Source organism: Pseudophryne corroboree, chromosome 6 (genome assembly GCF_028390025.1).
Source record: "Pseudophryne corroboree isolate aPseCor3 chromosome 6, aPseCor3.hap2, whole genome shotgun sequence".
In the NCBI taxonomy this organism is placed as follows: Eukaryota; Metazoa; Chordata; class Amphibia; order Anura; family Myobatrachidae; genus Pseudophryne; species Pseudophryne corroboree.
In genome coordinates this window covers 574,340,067-574,358,417 of record NC_086449.1, presented here as the reverse complement: position 1 = coordinate 574,358,417, position 18,351 = coordinate 574,340,067, and the positions used below count along the sequence as shown (strand labels likewise).

At 43.0% G+C, this 18,351-nt stretch overlaps 1 protein-coding gene across 3 annotated transcripts in view; it reads left to right on the top strand.

Annotated features, from left to right (window-relative positions):
* The window catches only part of REEP2 (receptor accessory protein 2), a 188,622-nt gene that overhangs the window by 137,480 nt on the left and 32,791 nt on the right, over positions 1–18,351 (top strand). For 2 of the 3 annotated variants that reach the window (XM_063927859.1, XM_063927857.1), the window contains exon 7: positions 16,785–16,945. In XM_063927859.1, coding sequence (XP_063783929.1) covers positions 16,785–16,945 — 161 coding nt within the window. The remainder of the gene's footprint in view (positions 1–16,784; positions 16,946–18,351) is intronic. The other variant, XM_063927858.1, reaches the window with a different exon arrangement.

Sequence of the window (18,351 nt, the reverse complement as noted above, 5' to 3'; positions counted from 1 at the left end):
ATCTCAGGTTCGTGGTACAGAACTGTCACTATCAGTTCAGACGCTGCCGTTTGGATTGTCCACGGCACCCCGGGTCTTTACCATGGTAATGGCCGAAATGATGATTCTTCCTAAAAGAAATATGGACGCTTTCCTGATAAGGGCAAGGTCCAGAGAACAGTTGGCGGTCGGAGTAGCACTATCTCAAGTAGTTCTACGACAGCACGAGTGGATTCTAAATATTCCAAAATCGCAGCTTTTCCGACGACACGTCTAATGTTCCTAGGAATGATTCTGGACACAGTCCAGAAAAGGATGTTTTCTCCCGGAGAAGAAGGCCAGGGAGTTATCCGAGCTAGTCAGGAACCTCCTAAAACCAGGAAAGGTATCAGTGCATCATTGCACAAGGGTCCTGTGAAAAATGGTGGTTTCTTACAAAGCGATCCCATTCGGTAGATTTCACGCAAGAACCTTTCAGTGGAATCTGCTGGGAAAATGGTCCGGATCGCATCTTCAGATGCATCAGCGGATAACCCTGTCTCCAAGGACAAGGGTGTTTTCTTCTGCGGTGGCTGCAGAGTGCTCATCTATGAAAGGGCCGCAGATTCGACATTCAGGACTGGGTCCTGGTGACCACGGATGCCAGCCTGAGTGGCTGGGGAGCAGTCACACAAGGAAAAAATTTCCAGGGAGTGTGATCAAGACTTCTCTCCACATAAATATACTGGAGCTAAGGGCAATTTACAAGGCTCTAAGCTTAGCAAGACCTCTGCTTCAAGGTCAGCCGGTATTGATCCAGTGGGACAACATCACGGCAGTCGCCCACGTAAACAGACAGGGCGGCACATGAAGCAGGAGGGAAATGGCAGAAACTGCAAGGATTCTTCGCTGGGCGAAAAATCATGTGATAACACTCTCATCAGTGTTAATTCCGGGAGTGGAAAACTGGGAAGCAGACTTCCTCAGCAGGCATAACCTCCACCCGGGAGAGTGGGGACTTCAGCGGGAAGTCTTCCACATGATTGTAAACCGTTGGGAAAAACCAAAGGTGGACATGATGGCGTCCCGCCTGAACAAAAAACTAGACAGATATTGCGCCAGGTCAAGGGACCCTCAGGCAATAGCGGTGGACGCTCTGGTAACACTGTGGGTGTACCAGTCAGGGTATGTGTTCCCTCCTATGCATCTCATACCAAAAGTACTGAGAATCATAAGAAGGAGATGAGTAAGAACGCTACTCGTGGTTCCGGATGGGTCAAGAAGGACTTGGTACCCGGAACTTCAAGAGATGCTCACGGAAGAACCGTGGCCTCTACCTTTAAGAGAGGACCTGCTCCAGCAGGGGCCTTGTCTGTTCCAAGACTTACCGCGGCTGCGTTTGACGGCATGGCAGTTGAACGCCGGATCCTGAAAGGGCATTCCAGATGAAGTCATCCCTACCCTGGTCGAAGCCAGGAAGGATGTAACCGCAAAACATTTTCACCGCATTTGGCGAAAATATGTTGCGTGGTGTGAGGCCAAGAAGGTCCCTACAGAGGAATTCCAACTGGGTCGTTTCCTACATTTCCTGAAAACAGGACTGTCTATGGGCCTAAAATTAGGGTCCATTAAGGTTCAAATTTCGACCCTGTCGAATTTCTTCCAGAAAGAACTGGCTTCAGTGCCTGAAGTTCAGACGTTTGTAAAAGGGGTACTGCATATACAGCCTCCTTTGGTGCCCCCAGTGGCACCTTGGGATCTCAATGTTGTTTTGAGTTTCCTAAAGTCACATTGGTTTGATCCACTCACCACTGTGGAATTAAAATATTTCACATGGAAGGTGAAGATTCTATTAGCCCTGGCTTCAGCCAGGCGTGTGTCAGAATGGGCGGCTTTATCATATAAAAGCCCTTACTTAATTTTTCATTCTGACAGGGCAGAATTGAGGACTCGTCCTCAATTTCTCCTTAAGGTGTTTTCTGTTTTTCACATGAACCAACCTATTGTGGTACCTGCGGCTACTAGGGACTTGGAGGACTCCAAGTTACTTGACGTTGTCAGGGCCCTGAAAATATATGTTTCCAGGACGACTGGAGTCAGAAAATCTGACTCGCTGTTTAGCCTGTATGCACCCAACAAGATGGGTGTTCCTGCTTCTAAGCAGACGATTGCTCGCTGGATTTGTAGTACAATTCAGCTTGCACATTCTGTGGCAGGCTTGCCACAGCCAAAATCAGTAAAAGCCCATTCCACAAGGAAGTGGGCTCATCTTGGGCGGCTGCCCGAGGGGTCTCGGCTTTACAACTTTGCCGAGATGCTACTTGGTCAGGGGCACACCCTGACTGAGGAGGACCTGGAGTTCTCTCATTCGGTGCTGCAGAGTCATCCGCACTCTCCCGCCCGTTTGGGAGCTTTGGTATAATCCCCATGGTCCTGACGGAGTCCCCAGCATCCACTTAGGACGTTAGAGAAAATAAGAATTTACTTACCGATAATTCTATTTCTCGTAGTCCGTAGTGGATGCTGGGCGCCCATCCCAAGTGCGGATTGTCTGCAATACTTGTACATAGTTATTGTTACAAAAATCGGGTTATTCTTGTTGTGAGCCATCTTTGCAGAGGCTCCTTCGTTGTTATCATACTGTTAACTGGGTTCAGATCACAGGTTGTACGGTGTGATTGGTGTGGCTGGTTTGAGTCTTACCCGGGATTCAATATCCTTCCTTATTATGCACGCTCGTCCGGGCACAGTATCCTAACTGAGGCTTGGAGGAGGGTCATGGGGGGAGGAGCCAGTGCACACCACCTGATCCTAAAGCTTTTATTATTGTGCCCTGTCTCCTGCGGAGCCGCTAAACCCCATGGTCCTGACGGAGTCCCCAGCATCCACTACGGACTACGAGAAATAGAATTATCGGTAAGTAAATTCTTATTTTTTTTTTATGGCCTGAAATTTCACAACAAAACAAATTGAAAGGCCTTGCATAATCAGGAAGTCCCAGTGCTGGTGCTGATATTATGTTTGTTTTTAGCTGACAAAAAGCATTTAGCTGTTCTTGTGTTATGAGTAATGCACCTTGTGCATTTTGTCCCTTTAGGGCATCATATAACACTAGTAGTTTTTGTGATGCGCCTACAATTCACTCTTTGCAATAAGTGATCAGTCCTAAAAGGATATGAGTTTGAGGAGGTTTAACTTTTGAAATAATTTTCCTCCTTTTTGTAGTGATATGCTTACTATAAGCAGAAATGCAGTGTACCAGAAATTGTACTTTGTCTGGTGCATATTGTAACTTATTTCTATGTACCCTACATTTCTTTTTTTTTTTAATATATGAATAGCAATAAGTTTTGACATTTGGGTTTTATTTAAAAATACCTTACACTTGTTGTTCTTTTGATGGCATCATATAAAACTTAGTTTTCTGTGATGCCCTTGGAATGTATTTTGTACAATAGGTGATTAATTTTAGAAATGACTTAAGCTGTTGTAAGGTGCGTCATAGAGATATTTCTAAAATAAACCTCCCTCCTTTACTGTTATATGCCAAGCATCAACAGTGATGCAATGTTAATGTATGTTCACCTAACATCTTTTAGAGGTATTATTTATGCATTGTTACAGTTTACAGTTACAATCTTGATTTTATACCATGTAAATGTAATTGTATCATGAGGGCAGACTACTATTTTAGGGGTATGGACTTTGATTACAGTTCTGCCCACTTCTCATACCTAGTTTACCTCATCACTTGGCCCCACCCCTTGTATTAGTTACCCAAACACTTCCTGATTCTCTGACATTTCATTACACACTGTAACTGGAACAGTAACGAGCTGTACATTAAAGAAAATATTTTCTTACATCTGTAACATGTTCCTAATTATTTACCTATGAACTGTTACTGTTTTAGACACAGAGATATTAATTTTACTGTGGAGATTTTTTTAATACAAATACATGTTATATTTTTAGTTTTATGACAGCCCTTTGCTATTGGCTGGGGCAATATTCATTTGGCCACAACACATTTCATTATACTTATCCGAAACTTTATATTAAGAGAATACTATTTTACACACACAAATAAAACACTGAGAGTGAGCCTGCACTCTCCCAACTCCGACAGGGGTTAGCTGGAGTTTAATGATAAACCATTAGAACTTACATAATACATTATATTACACACTTCCATTGAAGTCTACAAGTCATTTGTAGCCACTGATTAAATACATATTTACCAATGTAATTTGCAGACTATATATTTTGCTATTCTGTGGCACAAAATGACAGAAAAGGGCAAACACACTGATTACAATTTATGAATAATTTCTTTACACAATTTGATAAGCATGCAGTTCCAGAGACAAAAGCAGCCTGAAACTGAGACTTTTGGACCCCAGTTTTAGCTAATGACGGACCAGACCAGCCCACATGGGAAGGCAAAAAGAAGTCAAGAATAGATTACCACCAGCTGGTTTTATGTTTGCATTTCCATGCCACCTGAGTCCAATTGTTCATCACTAAGCAGGATCCAGAAAACTTATAACCCTTTTTGGATTTTATTTTTAGGTTTAAATTATTTTTAATTTTTTTTACATATCTAATGAACTTCATAAATTGTTGTTTAACATCAGGGAGTTCTGTAACTGTTATGTTAACAGTTCTGAATTTTTTTATATCATGCAGTGGTTCAGCGCAACTTTTGGCGCACTGGATTAGGTCCGTCAGCAGCTACACCAGGTGTGACAGCATCTTATGTGTACACCGGATATAGTTTGCAGGGACCAAATTCTTAAGTAAATTATACACTGGAGGTGCAGATGCCAAGCTTGAGACATACATAAATTTTTGTTAGGAGACATTTTTGGTCTCTTGACATTACATGCTGTACAATTTTTAGTCTACCAATATATTAGTCTGTGGCATGCACATCTTCAGGTATAATTAGTAGGTCTTTTATTTTTTTAACACTGGCAACCATTTACTGATTAACTTTTTAGATTTAACAGATTTCCTAACATTTGGTTCTTTACAGGGCTTACATTTATAGGACCAAGGTGTTTGACTAATTGGACATAGTGTATCATCTGGTGGGTTACAATGTCTACAATTTGGACATGCCCAGTACGGATACCCTTTGGTTTTCTTGGGACATCTATGTATCATTGTTTCCTGTCCAGATATGTCTGCATCTTTAAAATCATCCATATTAATTAGAGCCATTTGTTCTTGAGTTTGTCCTAACTCTTCTAACTTTTTCTTATACTGAAGTAATTTACCTGTTTTAATCCACAAATCAAGACTCTGTTCCAGATTATTATCCTTCACATATCTCCCATAGGTTACTTCTAATTTGTTTCAACCTATCCGGGTCTAGTGCCATTAGTAGTCACTTTTGCCCATTGAAACAATCGTCTCATACCCTTCAAGCATGCTCACCATGTACATTCTTCATAATGTCCATGGCACTCCGAGGTGCTTCATCCGAAGGATAAGTATTTGTATTTCCCAATACTTATGGCCAGTAAGTATTCAATAAAATCCGGGAAACATCAGTAGCCTGGATCTAACGGATCCTCAGAGATATAACTGTGAGGAAAATTGCCTGAAACAGAGGTGATCTGTAACCAATTTTTCCCAAACCCCTTCTTCTGCGGTATACACTATGGCTTTTAAAATAAATGAATATCCTTTTCCTAACTTATGTATGATAACTATGCAGACACAATCCTGACAGGAAATTTAACTTGCATTCACTGCTCACACTAGTCTGTGGTTACAGCTCACGGAAGAGAGAGAAAAAAAAATTTTTAAACGGCTTCCGTTCCTGTTTTTTTTTTTTTTCTTAAACTCTGTACGCTATAATTTTTAAAGCGACAGGACGTACTGTATAATACAACCAAAGTATGCAAGTCAGATGCAATGATATTCTACTGTGAGTACAATTTAGACTCTTATATTGTGTACAATATACTGCTCTGAATCTTTTAATTCAGACAGTATATCAGACCACTTCCTTCCAATGTCCCTTACTGTAGGAATTAAATGACAACAAACTGGTGCAAAAATGTCAAATCCTTCTTCCCAAGGTTCAGAAAATAGGGGAGATTCTCCTGGACTACAAATATAATGTAAATAAAATGTCTGATCGTGGTGTGCCTTTACTAAGAGTACTACACACTTACAAAGGGGACATGTCTGTTTAATAACTCTGACTTATTTCTAGAGTCTTTTTACAATATCCTACACATATAGACTGCAGTAACACAAACTTAAACTACGTTTTAATTCTCAATATAAGACAAAACAAGACAGTGGTTTATCAACCCATCAGTTGGTTATATGCAGACACACTCTAAATACTTAGAATCCATTTACTTCCACACTCATTCATTGTTACGCCTTTATAACACATATATAAGCACATATAAGCAAGAGATAGAATGAAAATGAGAAAAACCTGTTTACTGAGTGAACTTTGTGCATACGATCCCGATGCCTGTCTTGCAGCAGAACAGATTGGATAGTTAATGGAATGAGAGTCTACAGAGAAATATCTCTACGTACCATGCATGGGTTTTGAGTCTCAGTCCAGGAACCATCCGCTCAGTCGTCCTCTGTTCAACAGGTGATGTGGGATCTCGGTGGGACCTCCATATTGATAAAGGGGAGCCCAGGAAAGGGCACCCTTTGCTTAACCAAGTTCAAGCACGCATTCAGTCAGTCAGCATCAGGTTCATACACGGCTGCAGCCAGTGACCAGTCAACAAAATAACCTTTGTAATAACTAGCCACACGTGTATATAGTGGAAAGTAATAGAGCAGAGAGAGAGCTTTATTTCCTACCAGCAGTACATTATAAAGTGATACCAATTAACATATCGTGTCGTCAATTCCTGACACGAAGCTTAATCCTATTGGCTAATAAAACTTCTATCTTATACGTAATATGTTTGCCAACATCTATATTTTTTATATGTGCTCTTAAGTGGAATAACTATGGGGTTTTTGCTAACTTCGAAACCTACATATGTCTGGTTATATTTTTACACCTGCTGTACCGCAAACTGACAAATACCCTTTGAAGCTCACATGTCTAGCTGCTGACATTATATTTCTGCTAGGAAATTACCGTAAAATATATCTTAGATAAAGGTCATAACTTCACAATGTGGGTTCAAACAAAATGCAGTGTCTGTACTTTTTCCTGTTTCAATTCTAAGCTGAAAAACAATTTGAAACAACTTGTCAGATAAAATGGAGTCTTATGAACAAATATGGCTTCCATCTTTATCACCGCATTCTAACCTTTTCTGAAGTATCTACAAAACACGCCATGGTTACTCCGTTTCCCTTGCCATTTTTGCAAACACGATTTTATGTCAGACATGTCCTCACATATTTTACGGAAGGTGATTGGAAAAATTCACTGGACAACCTCTTATTACACCCTGTACCTAATCACAAAGCCATATCTATACACTATACGTTTCTAAGAACAATATTAGATCATGCTACCATAATAGGCGGCATGTCCAAATGGTTGACTCATTTTCCTAGACTGACTATACCTACATTGGAAAAAGCCCTATTATACTCCCGAAAGGTTCTGTCGGCAAGTATGTACACCGAATTGTTTCTAAATGTATATCACAATACTTATTTATCCCCATTGCGGCGTTTCCATATGAGAACGTCGGAAACACATTTATGCCCAAAATGCCACCAGAGTGAGGCAGATACCTACCATTGCTTATGGGCATGTCCCATTGTGCAGTACTTTTGGCATCTCATTAGAAGATACGCCAAAGCTAAACTAATACATTTTGTGCCATTTACCCCCGAATGGGCGATTTTAGGTATCATCGATCCTAATCTCCGGATGCCATCAGAGTGTAAAACACTGCTGGTAGCCCTTAGTGCAGCGGGGAAAAAGACGATACTTCAAGTTTGGATAGATAACACACCTCCACAGATACCTCTATTTCTGACTAAATTTCATCACCTATTCCGGATGTACTGGGTGGAGGCAATTGTGGATAAGGGTAAACAAGTGGGTCGTTTTTTCACTTTATGGGATTCATATATTTCCAGTCTATCTCTCACCACACGATTACAAATTTACCATAGTCTAAAGAACACCACGTGGTACCTGACTAGATTGGCTATACAAGATCTGCCTATATCTTTGGTTTGAGGGCTGGAGGTTGTTGGCGGCTCCCCTCAATGCTTCTTGTATTAATCTCTACAACACGAGTGACTTTAATGAATGATCATATACTGTGTATCATCTATTGTATTTTTACTATGACACTATGAGAATTTACCGTACATTGTTTACTTATGGGCCCTCATTCCGAGTTGTTCGCTCGCTAGCTGCTTTTAGCAGCATTGCACACGCTAAGCCGCCGCCCTCTGGGAGTGAATCTTAGCATAGCAGAATTGCGAACGAAAGATTAGCAGAATTGCGAATAGACATTTCTTAGCAGTTTCTGAGTAGCTCCAGACCTACTCAGCCATTGCGATCAGTTCAGTCAGTTTCGTTCCTGGTTTGACGTCACAAACACACCCAGCGTTCGCCCAGACACTCCCCGCGTTTTTCCCAGAAACGTCAGCGTTTTTTCGCACACGCCCAGAAACACCCACTTCCTGTCAATCACAGTATGATCACCAGAACGATGAAAAATCCTCGTTATGCCGTGAGTAAAATACCTAACTTTTGTGTAAAATAACTAAGCGCATGCGCTCTGCGAACCTTGCGCATGCGCAGTAAGCAACTAATCGCAATATAGCGAAAATCGGCAACGAGCGAACAACTCGGAATGACCCCCATGATCTCTTCATTTGCAAATGTCATTGTACTCACACTATTTCTGTATGAACAATCCATGATGTCTCAATAAAAAATTGTTAAAAAAAAAAAAATATTACCACAATTATGAATCTATAAATCTATTATATAAATTAATTCATTAAAGCTATAGAAAAGCTAATGTGCGTCATATGCAAATGAACACAAAGGGACGGCTGCAGAGTTGGCTGTAAAATGGGAGTATATTATTAATTTTTGTAAAAAAGATGCAAATATTGTCATCTAAATACAGAGCACATCATGTATTCTGGGCCTGATAAGGAGATTGATGCAGTTTATATGAAAATATGCAAAAACAGCAGGAGGTGTCCTGATTAAATAGAGGCCCCATGCTTGCTTGTGTGATCCTCTGCCCAAGATGCAGGGAGCTGTAGTTTATTTAGTGCTTATTTAGCGCGTAAGGACACCGGCGCTAACAATAGCGACTGGCTGGCAGAACTAATTGACTTGCGGAATCCATGTAAAAGGGGAGAATGCAGTGCAGTGTCAGTGACACTGCACACCCACTGCATTGCACTGCACTGTCACCTTTTACATTGATTCAGCGTCCAGACATTAACCTCCATGATATCACCCACTCTATCCGTTACATTAGCCATCTTGGGGCTTCCAGGCCGGCCAGGTGCTGTGTTGCGGAGTCAGGGCCTCTGGGGATCTGGGCGGGGCTGTGGCGGGGAGGTACTTCTTTGACATCACGCGCAGAGGAGGTTCCGGGGCTCAGAGTATGCGGCGCAGGGAGGGCTATGAAAGCCTTCCGCTGCAGTGCTTTCATACACATCTATGCCGGTGGTCGCAGCAGCTTTTGTTCCACCTGCGCCGCGGCTAGAGAGTGGGGATTGTTGATGCCGGAGGGGGCAGGTGGACTGGCAGCAGGACATAGGGGTTCATTCCGACCTGATCGCTAGCAGGCTACCTTTAGCACTGCTGCGATCAGGTAGTCGCCGCCTACAGGGGAGGGGGGAATCGCTGTGCAGGGCTGCAAACGCTTGTGCAGAGAGTTGCACAAACAAAAGTTTTTGCAGTCTCTGCACAGCTCAGGACTTACTCGCCTGCTGCGATCATCCAGGACGGAGCAGACGTCAGGATCCCTACCTGGAAACGGCTGGGCATGCCTGCCTCCGGCCGGCCTCTTACTGTCAATATACTTGCGTTCGCCACTGCATATGTTTTCTTAGTTATTCTCGACGCTGCCCGGCGACGGCCGTCGCCAGGCAGTGACGCGCCTGTGCATTGCCGCCCGCGCGCATGCGCAGTTCTGCGAAAAAGTGCAGCGTGCGAATGGGTCGGAATGACCCCCATAGGACGCTGCAGTAAAAGGATTTTTTTGTGCCCTATCTACAGCGCAGAGACTTGCTGCAGATGCAGTGGCATACCCTCCAGCTGGACCTTTGTGGCAGGTACAGTACTTTTTTTTTTATGGTCTGTACCGATTTTTGGTTCTCCAAACTCCTATTTTATGTGTAAATTGTTGGACGGTATGTTGCTGCAGATGCAGTGGACCTATTTTGGGGTGTGGACCTGGAGCTGCAGCTCCATCAGCCCCATTGTTAATCCAGCTCTGGGAACACACAGCAGCCAAAGGGCAGAGCCTCGCTTTGGATGTAACCTCTGTGGGATGGCGTTTCTCGCCCAATCAGCTGTGGACTATTTGTGATAGACCTGCTGCTAACCCAATGAGAGCTCCTAGCCACGCCCACCGTTATACACACAGACACAGAGTCACAGATCTGGGCTATTATATAGGAGATTGACTCGATCTTCCGATAATCTGTGGATCGGGAGGACAATTGCATAATGTATGGCCAGCATAAGTCACAGTGTTTGCAGTGGTTCTGGCATTACTGGTTAGAAATGTTGATTTATATAACAGAGGGCTAATAAAACTATATAATCACTGTTTTCACTTTCTAATTACTGTGCATGTAGGTTCTACATGACCACATTGTTATTGGATAACAAACATCAGTAATCTATACCCATGCGTATCTGCTTTCTGGCTGCCCCCCAGGGGGGAGAATAGTGCTGCCAAGTGTGTGGTGCAGGGATTATGACGTTGTGATCACATAATCGTAGCCACCCCCCTATACAATGTCATGATTCCCGCCATTGTAAAGCGGGGCATGAGTCCATGAAGTAGGTGGCACCGGCAGCTGCAAGGTCGCTTCAGGAGAACGACCCACTTTTCTGGGTGTCTGGGAGAGATCCCTGAGGTTCAGGATTCTCCTGTACACTCATTTCACAAATCTAACTATATCCTATGACAGTGGTTCCCAAACTGTGTGCCGTGGCACCCTGGGGTGCCGCGGGACACTTGCAGGGGTGCCTCGGGTTGGTGCTCCAGGGCCAATTCAAAATATTTATTATCCATGTAATAGGAAAAACTAGTACTTGTGGCTGCCAGTCATAAAATATGTGTACAAACAGAAGCAAATCTTGTCCCTCACCACATAACTGAACCTAAGTATGACATATAAACATAATTTACTTAATTTAATATTTTTTATACATTTCCCAATTAGAAACTTTTGGACTAGGGGTGCCGTGATAAAAATTCTGTTACTCTAGGGCGCCGTGATTCAAAAAAGTTTGGGAACCACTGTCCTATGACCATACGTGTAAATCAAGTTTTCTAAACCAATACAATATTCATAATTTATAACCGTATTATCTTTATTAGCTATCAACCTCGTATCTGACCACCCAGGGGTGAGGGGGATATCCCTGGGCTTCAGTACATGGGCAGGAGAGGGGGAACCCATTTCTTGGTCCCCACTTCCCCAGAAATACCCGGTCTGAGCTGACCAGTTAGGGCAGATGAATGCTTTGGATGGGGGGATGCAGTCAAAATGCCGGCATTCAGGAGACCGATGCCGGAATCCCGACAGCCGGCATTTTTCTGATGGCTGGCATACTGACACACTCCCCTAATTCCCACTCGGTTTGTGGGTCCATGCCACCAACTGAGTGGGAATAAAACCTGTGGCGAGCCACAGTATTCTGGCAGACGGGATGCCGCTGTGGATATACTGACAGTCGGAATCCCGTCTGTCAGTATATCATACTCTACCTGGATAGGGTACTCTGTCAAGTGTGTCCTCTGGCTGTGGCATTACCCCCTACTATTGGAGCCTGGTACTGGTTCTAAAAATATGAGGGACACCTACACATTTTGTTTCCTGTATTTATTTAACCAAGTCCTGCTCAATGAGCATGGGACTGGTTGTAGTTTGGGGGGACCTCATGCACTTTGTCAGCTATCAACCTCGCACCCACCACCGGATATCCCTGAGCTTTAGCCCAGTCCTGGAGTCCCCATTTTCCGAAGAATTCCCGGCCTGGGCTGACTAGTTGGGGGAGGGGGGTGACCCCATCAAGTGTGTCCCCTGGCTGTGGCATTACCCCCCTGCTAGTGGAGCGTGGTGCTTATTCTAAAAATAGGGGGGGGCCCCTATTCGTATTTTGCCCTGTATTTTTATTACCATGGCCTGATCCAAGAGCCCACTGCTGGTTATGCTTAGGGGGATGACGCCACACTTTGTTTTGTTTCCCAATTGTAACTATGAACAAAAGTTGTAATTGTAGTTGTAGAGTAATGTTATTAAGTGTAAGAGTAGAAGAGGGGTAGTAGTAACGCATTATTTCCATTTTCTACATGTGACTAGTAAAATGAGAATCGAGTCAGGTGATGTATGGGCACTTTCATGATGTGCAGATCCAGATTTTGGATGGGAAAAAAATCTGCTGATCACTGAAACAAAATCTGTAATGTACAGGCAGATGGATCTTGGGGAAACAGTGTATCTGGGAACAAATTCTAGGATCTGTGAGTCAATAAATTGTGATTGCTGATGTGTGGGGGCCTACTCCATGAGTCTATTATTTCCAGATCTTTGTCGATGCTGCAAATGTGTACGCAGTTGCGGGCAGCTGCAAAGGCTCCAGTGGGCGTCTCTATACAAATCCCAGTGGTTGTTCAATTAGCATATTTTCTCACATCCATCTGCGGTGCATTAGCATACAACTGAATCAGGCCCACAGTATGCAAGGACACACTGGTGTATCTAGAATGGGTGCAGTGTGTGTGGTGCACACGGGCCCCTGGGTCCAGAGGGGGCCCACACCGCACACACTGCACCCATTTCTTCTATACTTACCTGTCCAGCGTCCATCGGTGACTGTGTGTGGGCCCCCTCCTCTCCCGTAGCCATCACCGCCGCTGCTAGCACACTGAGCTCTAGAGACTCTGGCAGGACTCTGGAAAAATGGTGCAGCGCCCATTTTTCGGAGTCCTGTGCATGCGCTGTAGACTCTGGCACTGTGCCAGAGTCTCGACGCTGAGAGCGGCGGACAGCAGCGGTGATGGCTACAGGAGAGGAGGGGGCCCACACATGGAGTCTGCACACGGGTCCCCTCCTCTCTAGAAACGCTGCTGCAAGGACAGATAGAGAACTTTCCTCAGACTGTTTTACAAATAACCATTAAATATAGAACATAATATCTTTTCCCTTTGCACAGCGCTCGCTATTGATTTAGTATTTGTGTTTCTGCTACTGTCATTCACCATAGTAATGTTAATATCTTGATATCTGAAACAGTTACTGGCATTCAGTGCAGCCTTTATTTGCTTAGATTCAGGGCTTGTCCAAATGACCAAATAAGCTGTGTTCTGATCCAGTGGTTATGGAGGGATACAGTTAAATTGCCCGCAGTCAGGATCCCGGCGGACAGGATACTGACGCCGGAATCCCGACTGCTGACAATGATGCCAGCCGGAATCCCAGCTCACAGGTGCTATTACCACTCCTGGGTGTTCACGACACCCACAGAGTGGGAATAGAGCTTGTGGCACGTGCAGCGAGCCACCAAGCCCGCAAAGGGCATTCTAGCGCTCGCCCTGCTGCTGGAATACTGACGGCTAGGATGCTGTTGTCTGTATACTAACAGCCGGCATCCCGGCCATCGGTAATTCATACTGATCCCGTTATGGAACAATGGGTCAACCTGAAAAAGGTCGATAGTGTCTAGGTAGACCCCAAAAGGTCGACATGCACCAGGTCGACATGGTAAAAAGGTTGACACAGAAAAGGTTGACTCAGTAAAAAAAAAAAAAGGCCGACACGAGTTTTTTAATATATATTTTTTGTGTCATCTTCTCCGTAAAAGAACCAGGAACTCCAGTTAGCGCACCGCATTCCCTTGCATGTCTCTCTTAACTCGCCATACTGTGGGTTACTATTACCAATCGTAGTCCACGTGGATGGTAAAGTATGAAAAAGTTGAAAATAACAAAAAAAAACCATGTCGACCCTTTCCTGTGTCGACCATTGCCATGTCGATCTTTTGACAATGTCGACCTTTTGACAGTGTTGACCAGTAATGGTTGGCCTAGTGACTGTTGACCTATTATCCGGATACCTGCTTCAGTATAGCTTACAGATACTCCGTGCAGAGGAGTCTGTCCATTCCACCAAGTGCTTTCTGCCAGTAAAGCATCAAAAAGGATCTAAGGAATCTGTTTAAAACCCCCTTTTTTGCCTGATAACCAACATCACTTTTTGCAACTATTAGCAGCTATAAGAGGTGTAATTAGGGAGTTATTTAACATTTTACTCATGTAGGGACATCTGCTCCGTCAAGAAGCTGTCCTCTAGAAGTGTAAAAATGACTATCGCCGTTGATTGCATTGGCGAAAGATTCCACTTCTGCATCCTGTCCCCATTGCTTCCTTGTGCATCTATGACCTTAGGTCTGCTCATGGACCCATGCTGAATAGGAAGGAGGAGAGGGATCAGAAGAGATCCCTCTACTCTCTGGTGATGCTCTTTACATTGGAGAAGCTGCTGCTGTTAACAATCTAAATAAAGCTATGATTTCCAGAGTTTGTTAAATTGCTCAAAACCACTAATCCCAAAGAGGACTATGGTGGTCATTCCGAGTTGTTCGCTCGCTAGCAGTTTTTAGCAGCCGTGCAAACGCTATGCCGCCTCCCACTGGGAGTGTATTTTTGCTTAGCAGAAGTGCGAACGAAAGGATCGCAGAGCGGTGGCAAAGTTTTTTAGTGCAGTTTTAGAGTAGCTCAAAACCTACTCAGTGCTTGTGATGACTTCAGACTGTTCAGTTCCTGTTTTGACATCACAAACACGCCCTGCGTTCGCCCAGCCACGCCTGCGTTTTTCCTGGCATGCCTGTGTTTTTTCGAACACTCCCTGAAAACGGTCAGTTGACACCCAGAAACGCACACTTCCTGTCAATCACTCTGCGGCCAACAGTGCGACTGAAAAGCTTCGCTAGACCCTGTGTGAAACTACATCGTTCGTTGTAATAGTACGTTGCGAGTGCGCATTGCGCCGCATACGCATGCGCAGAAGTGCCGTTTTTTTGCCTCATCACTGCGCAGCGAACGAATGCAGCTAGCGATCAACTCGGAATGAACACCAATGAGGTTGTATTCATTGTCTCTTAGGTAGTTCCTGGAATAACAAGGATCTGTTGGTACAGTCAGAATGTGACAACACATAGAGACCCATTGGATTCATCCACAGTAATCTTCTGACTGCATTAACCAACATGTTCATAAATGATCTGATTTCAATTGGATTATTATGGATTTTTGTTATTGGATAAGCCTTAAGCAATATTTTACTCTTAGAAAATGTCCTTATATTATTGGTATTTTCTTTGGCTACATAATTCTACTATTGATTGGGCAGTTATTTGTCTGTTACTGTTATTTACTATGGCTGCATTTTGCTCCTATTGAATGGGCAGTTGTTATTGTTATTTACTCTTGCTACATTAAGCTCCTCCTGATCAGAAAGAGTCATCAATATCATTATTTGTCTTTTTTTCTGCTTTCATGGATACTGTGTAAGTTTACAGCGCACATTTTATATTCCATGTATTTATTTATTTATTTGTTTATTTCCTTACATTTGTACTACTAATTTTAATGAGAAATAAATAAAAAACGTAAAGCGAATTGAGAGAGCAAAGTCAATTGTGAATTATGGGATAAAGTAAATATAGCCCTCCACCTGACATCCTTACCATATCACAAGATACTTTTTGAACCTTTAAACAGGTTCATTTTAAACAGATCCTCTTTATGTAGAGCAGTGGATCCCAAACATTTTTGAATCACGGCACCCTAGACTATCAGAATGTTTTTTCACGGCACCCCTAGGCCAAAGGTTTCTAATTGATAGATTTAGAGAGAAAAAAACGTTTTAATTAATTAAATTGTGTTTATATGTCATACATAGGCTTAGTTATGTGGTGAGGTATCATATTAATATAATTGTCAGCACTGGTTTTGCCTATCACATGGACCATAAATAATTGGAATTGGTCCTGGACCACCAATTTAAGGCACCCCTGCAAGTGTTTTCCTATTCAAGTATTGGACCAAAAATGAGAAATTATTGTCTTTTTTATTTATTTTTATCACACACCCCTAGAGCAAGTCTGATTTTCCCTAAAATCTTTAATTTAACCGCGCGTGTGTGACCCCCCGTTGCTAGTTCTGTCATTGGCCCTAATTCATGTTGGTACACAAATTGTAATTGCGATTTTCTAGGCTATGGAGCTGCTAATGTTAGCAAGTGAATGAAAAAAGATGCTCACCGTAGCAATTTGAAACACATTTGTAATTGCGTACACATTCACAGTCTGTACGAAACAACAATGAACATCAGGGCTAAGGGTTGGTCTATGGCTACGCAACCATCAGCAGATACATGCCCCAAAAATAGCCGTAATACGCCTGCGTTTTCCCAAGCACTTCCCATAAACTCCCTGTTAATGCCTCCCTTGTGTGGTAAACATCTATAGTGTACAAACATGAATTAGGCCCATTTTCCTTATGTTTGCTTAGAAACTGTCAAAGCAGCTGTATCCCAATCCCATGTCTTTGTATTGCCGCCAAGTGTAAACCTCTGCTCTTTGTATACAGCCCCATCCACTTGGCTAGTTTCTGAGGAACAAAGACACAGTGTGAAGTCCGATGGAGAACAGGCAGAGGTTAAAACCGAACAGTCAGATGAAGATGTCGTGGACAAAGCACCAAAACGTACAGGAAGTGTCAAAAGTGTCAAAAAAGTTACAAAAGTGGAGGTATGTGTTGTTATAGTCAACATTATTCTTGATTGGATAGATATAAACATGTTCCATGATGGAGAAATGTGTGTAGTAATATGGTTGTATAGATATTTACAGCATTGCTAGAACATGCAACTGTTTCTGTGCCGTGTCACTGTGCTGCACTTTGATAGGTTTTCTACAAAATTACAAACACCACTCTCTGTGATGGGCATGCTGTTGCTTTCCATGAGAGTGGTGATATAGGAGATTTATCAGTCCTTATAAAGAGGACAAGTGGAGGCATTGTTCACAGCAACCCATCTGATTCTACAGTAGCTAACATTTTAGAGATTGTACTAGATAAATGACAGCTAGAATCTGACTGGTTACAAAGGGCAACTTCTTCACTTGTCCTCTTTGGAAGGTTTGACACATTTCCCCATTCTCAGTTCGCAATTGCGCGCCAAACTCAGAGGGGGAAAAAACAACCAAGTTTTTGTTTCTCTATGAATACTACCAGTGCCTACCGAGTGATTATTAATTTTATTCAGTGATATATTTTTTTCTTTCCCATTTTTTTAGTTAACTCATCTGTCTTAATAACTTCTAGTCATTCATTTGAGTCATATTTATTTTAACCATGAAATACCGTTGAAAAATAAAAACATATCTCACTTGCATAGTGCCGTTCAACTTGGAGCACTATAGATGTAGACTACCACCTCATCCTCATCACCCCCTTCCTAGCTCATGGACTAGTGGTTGGAGCAGGTTCTCAGTGTTTCTGCACACTGCCCCCATCTGAGGTGACATCTTGCTCTGGTAACATGAGCAGCCGGCCTTTTCATTGGTGGTCTTGGGAGGGTTGTGTGTCCCATTGGTGCTCCTGGATTTCAGCAGTCATCTTCATCTCGGCTGTGTCTCTCCAGGACTGGCCTTTACTGTGTCCCATACTTTTTGTTTTACCTCTGCTACTACTGGGGTGTCGTTCTCGGGAGGTTGACTGATAGTGGGATACCCATCTGGTCCCTGTTAAGGAACCTCAAGAGTTTCTCACCTTGTTTCTGGCTCGTACCTACTGTAATTGCTTTGTTCTCCATTACGCTGTAGTCTATATAGTTCTGTTTGTGCCTGTTGTGGCGCATTCCTTTTCCCATGTTATTTGTATGGAATTTATTGGAGCATTTTAGTTTTGTTGTACATTTTACTTTTCTGCTGGCACCAATTCTACTTAAACACTGGTTTACTGCTTTTTTAACCTGTTTGTTTTTAGTGAGGAAAACTCAGGCATGGGTGACATTAGTTATTAGATATGTCTAGTGATTGATACTGCTTCTGTAAGATTGTTATTGGGTAATGCCTAGCGTCTCTGATAGTCCCTGACCACCTGCATACACTCTTATGTGCATATTGGGCCTGCTCAGGTGCGGTTGTATTAA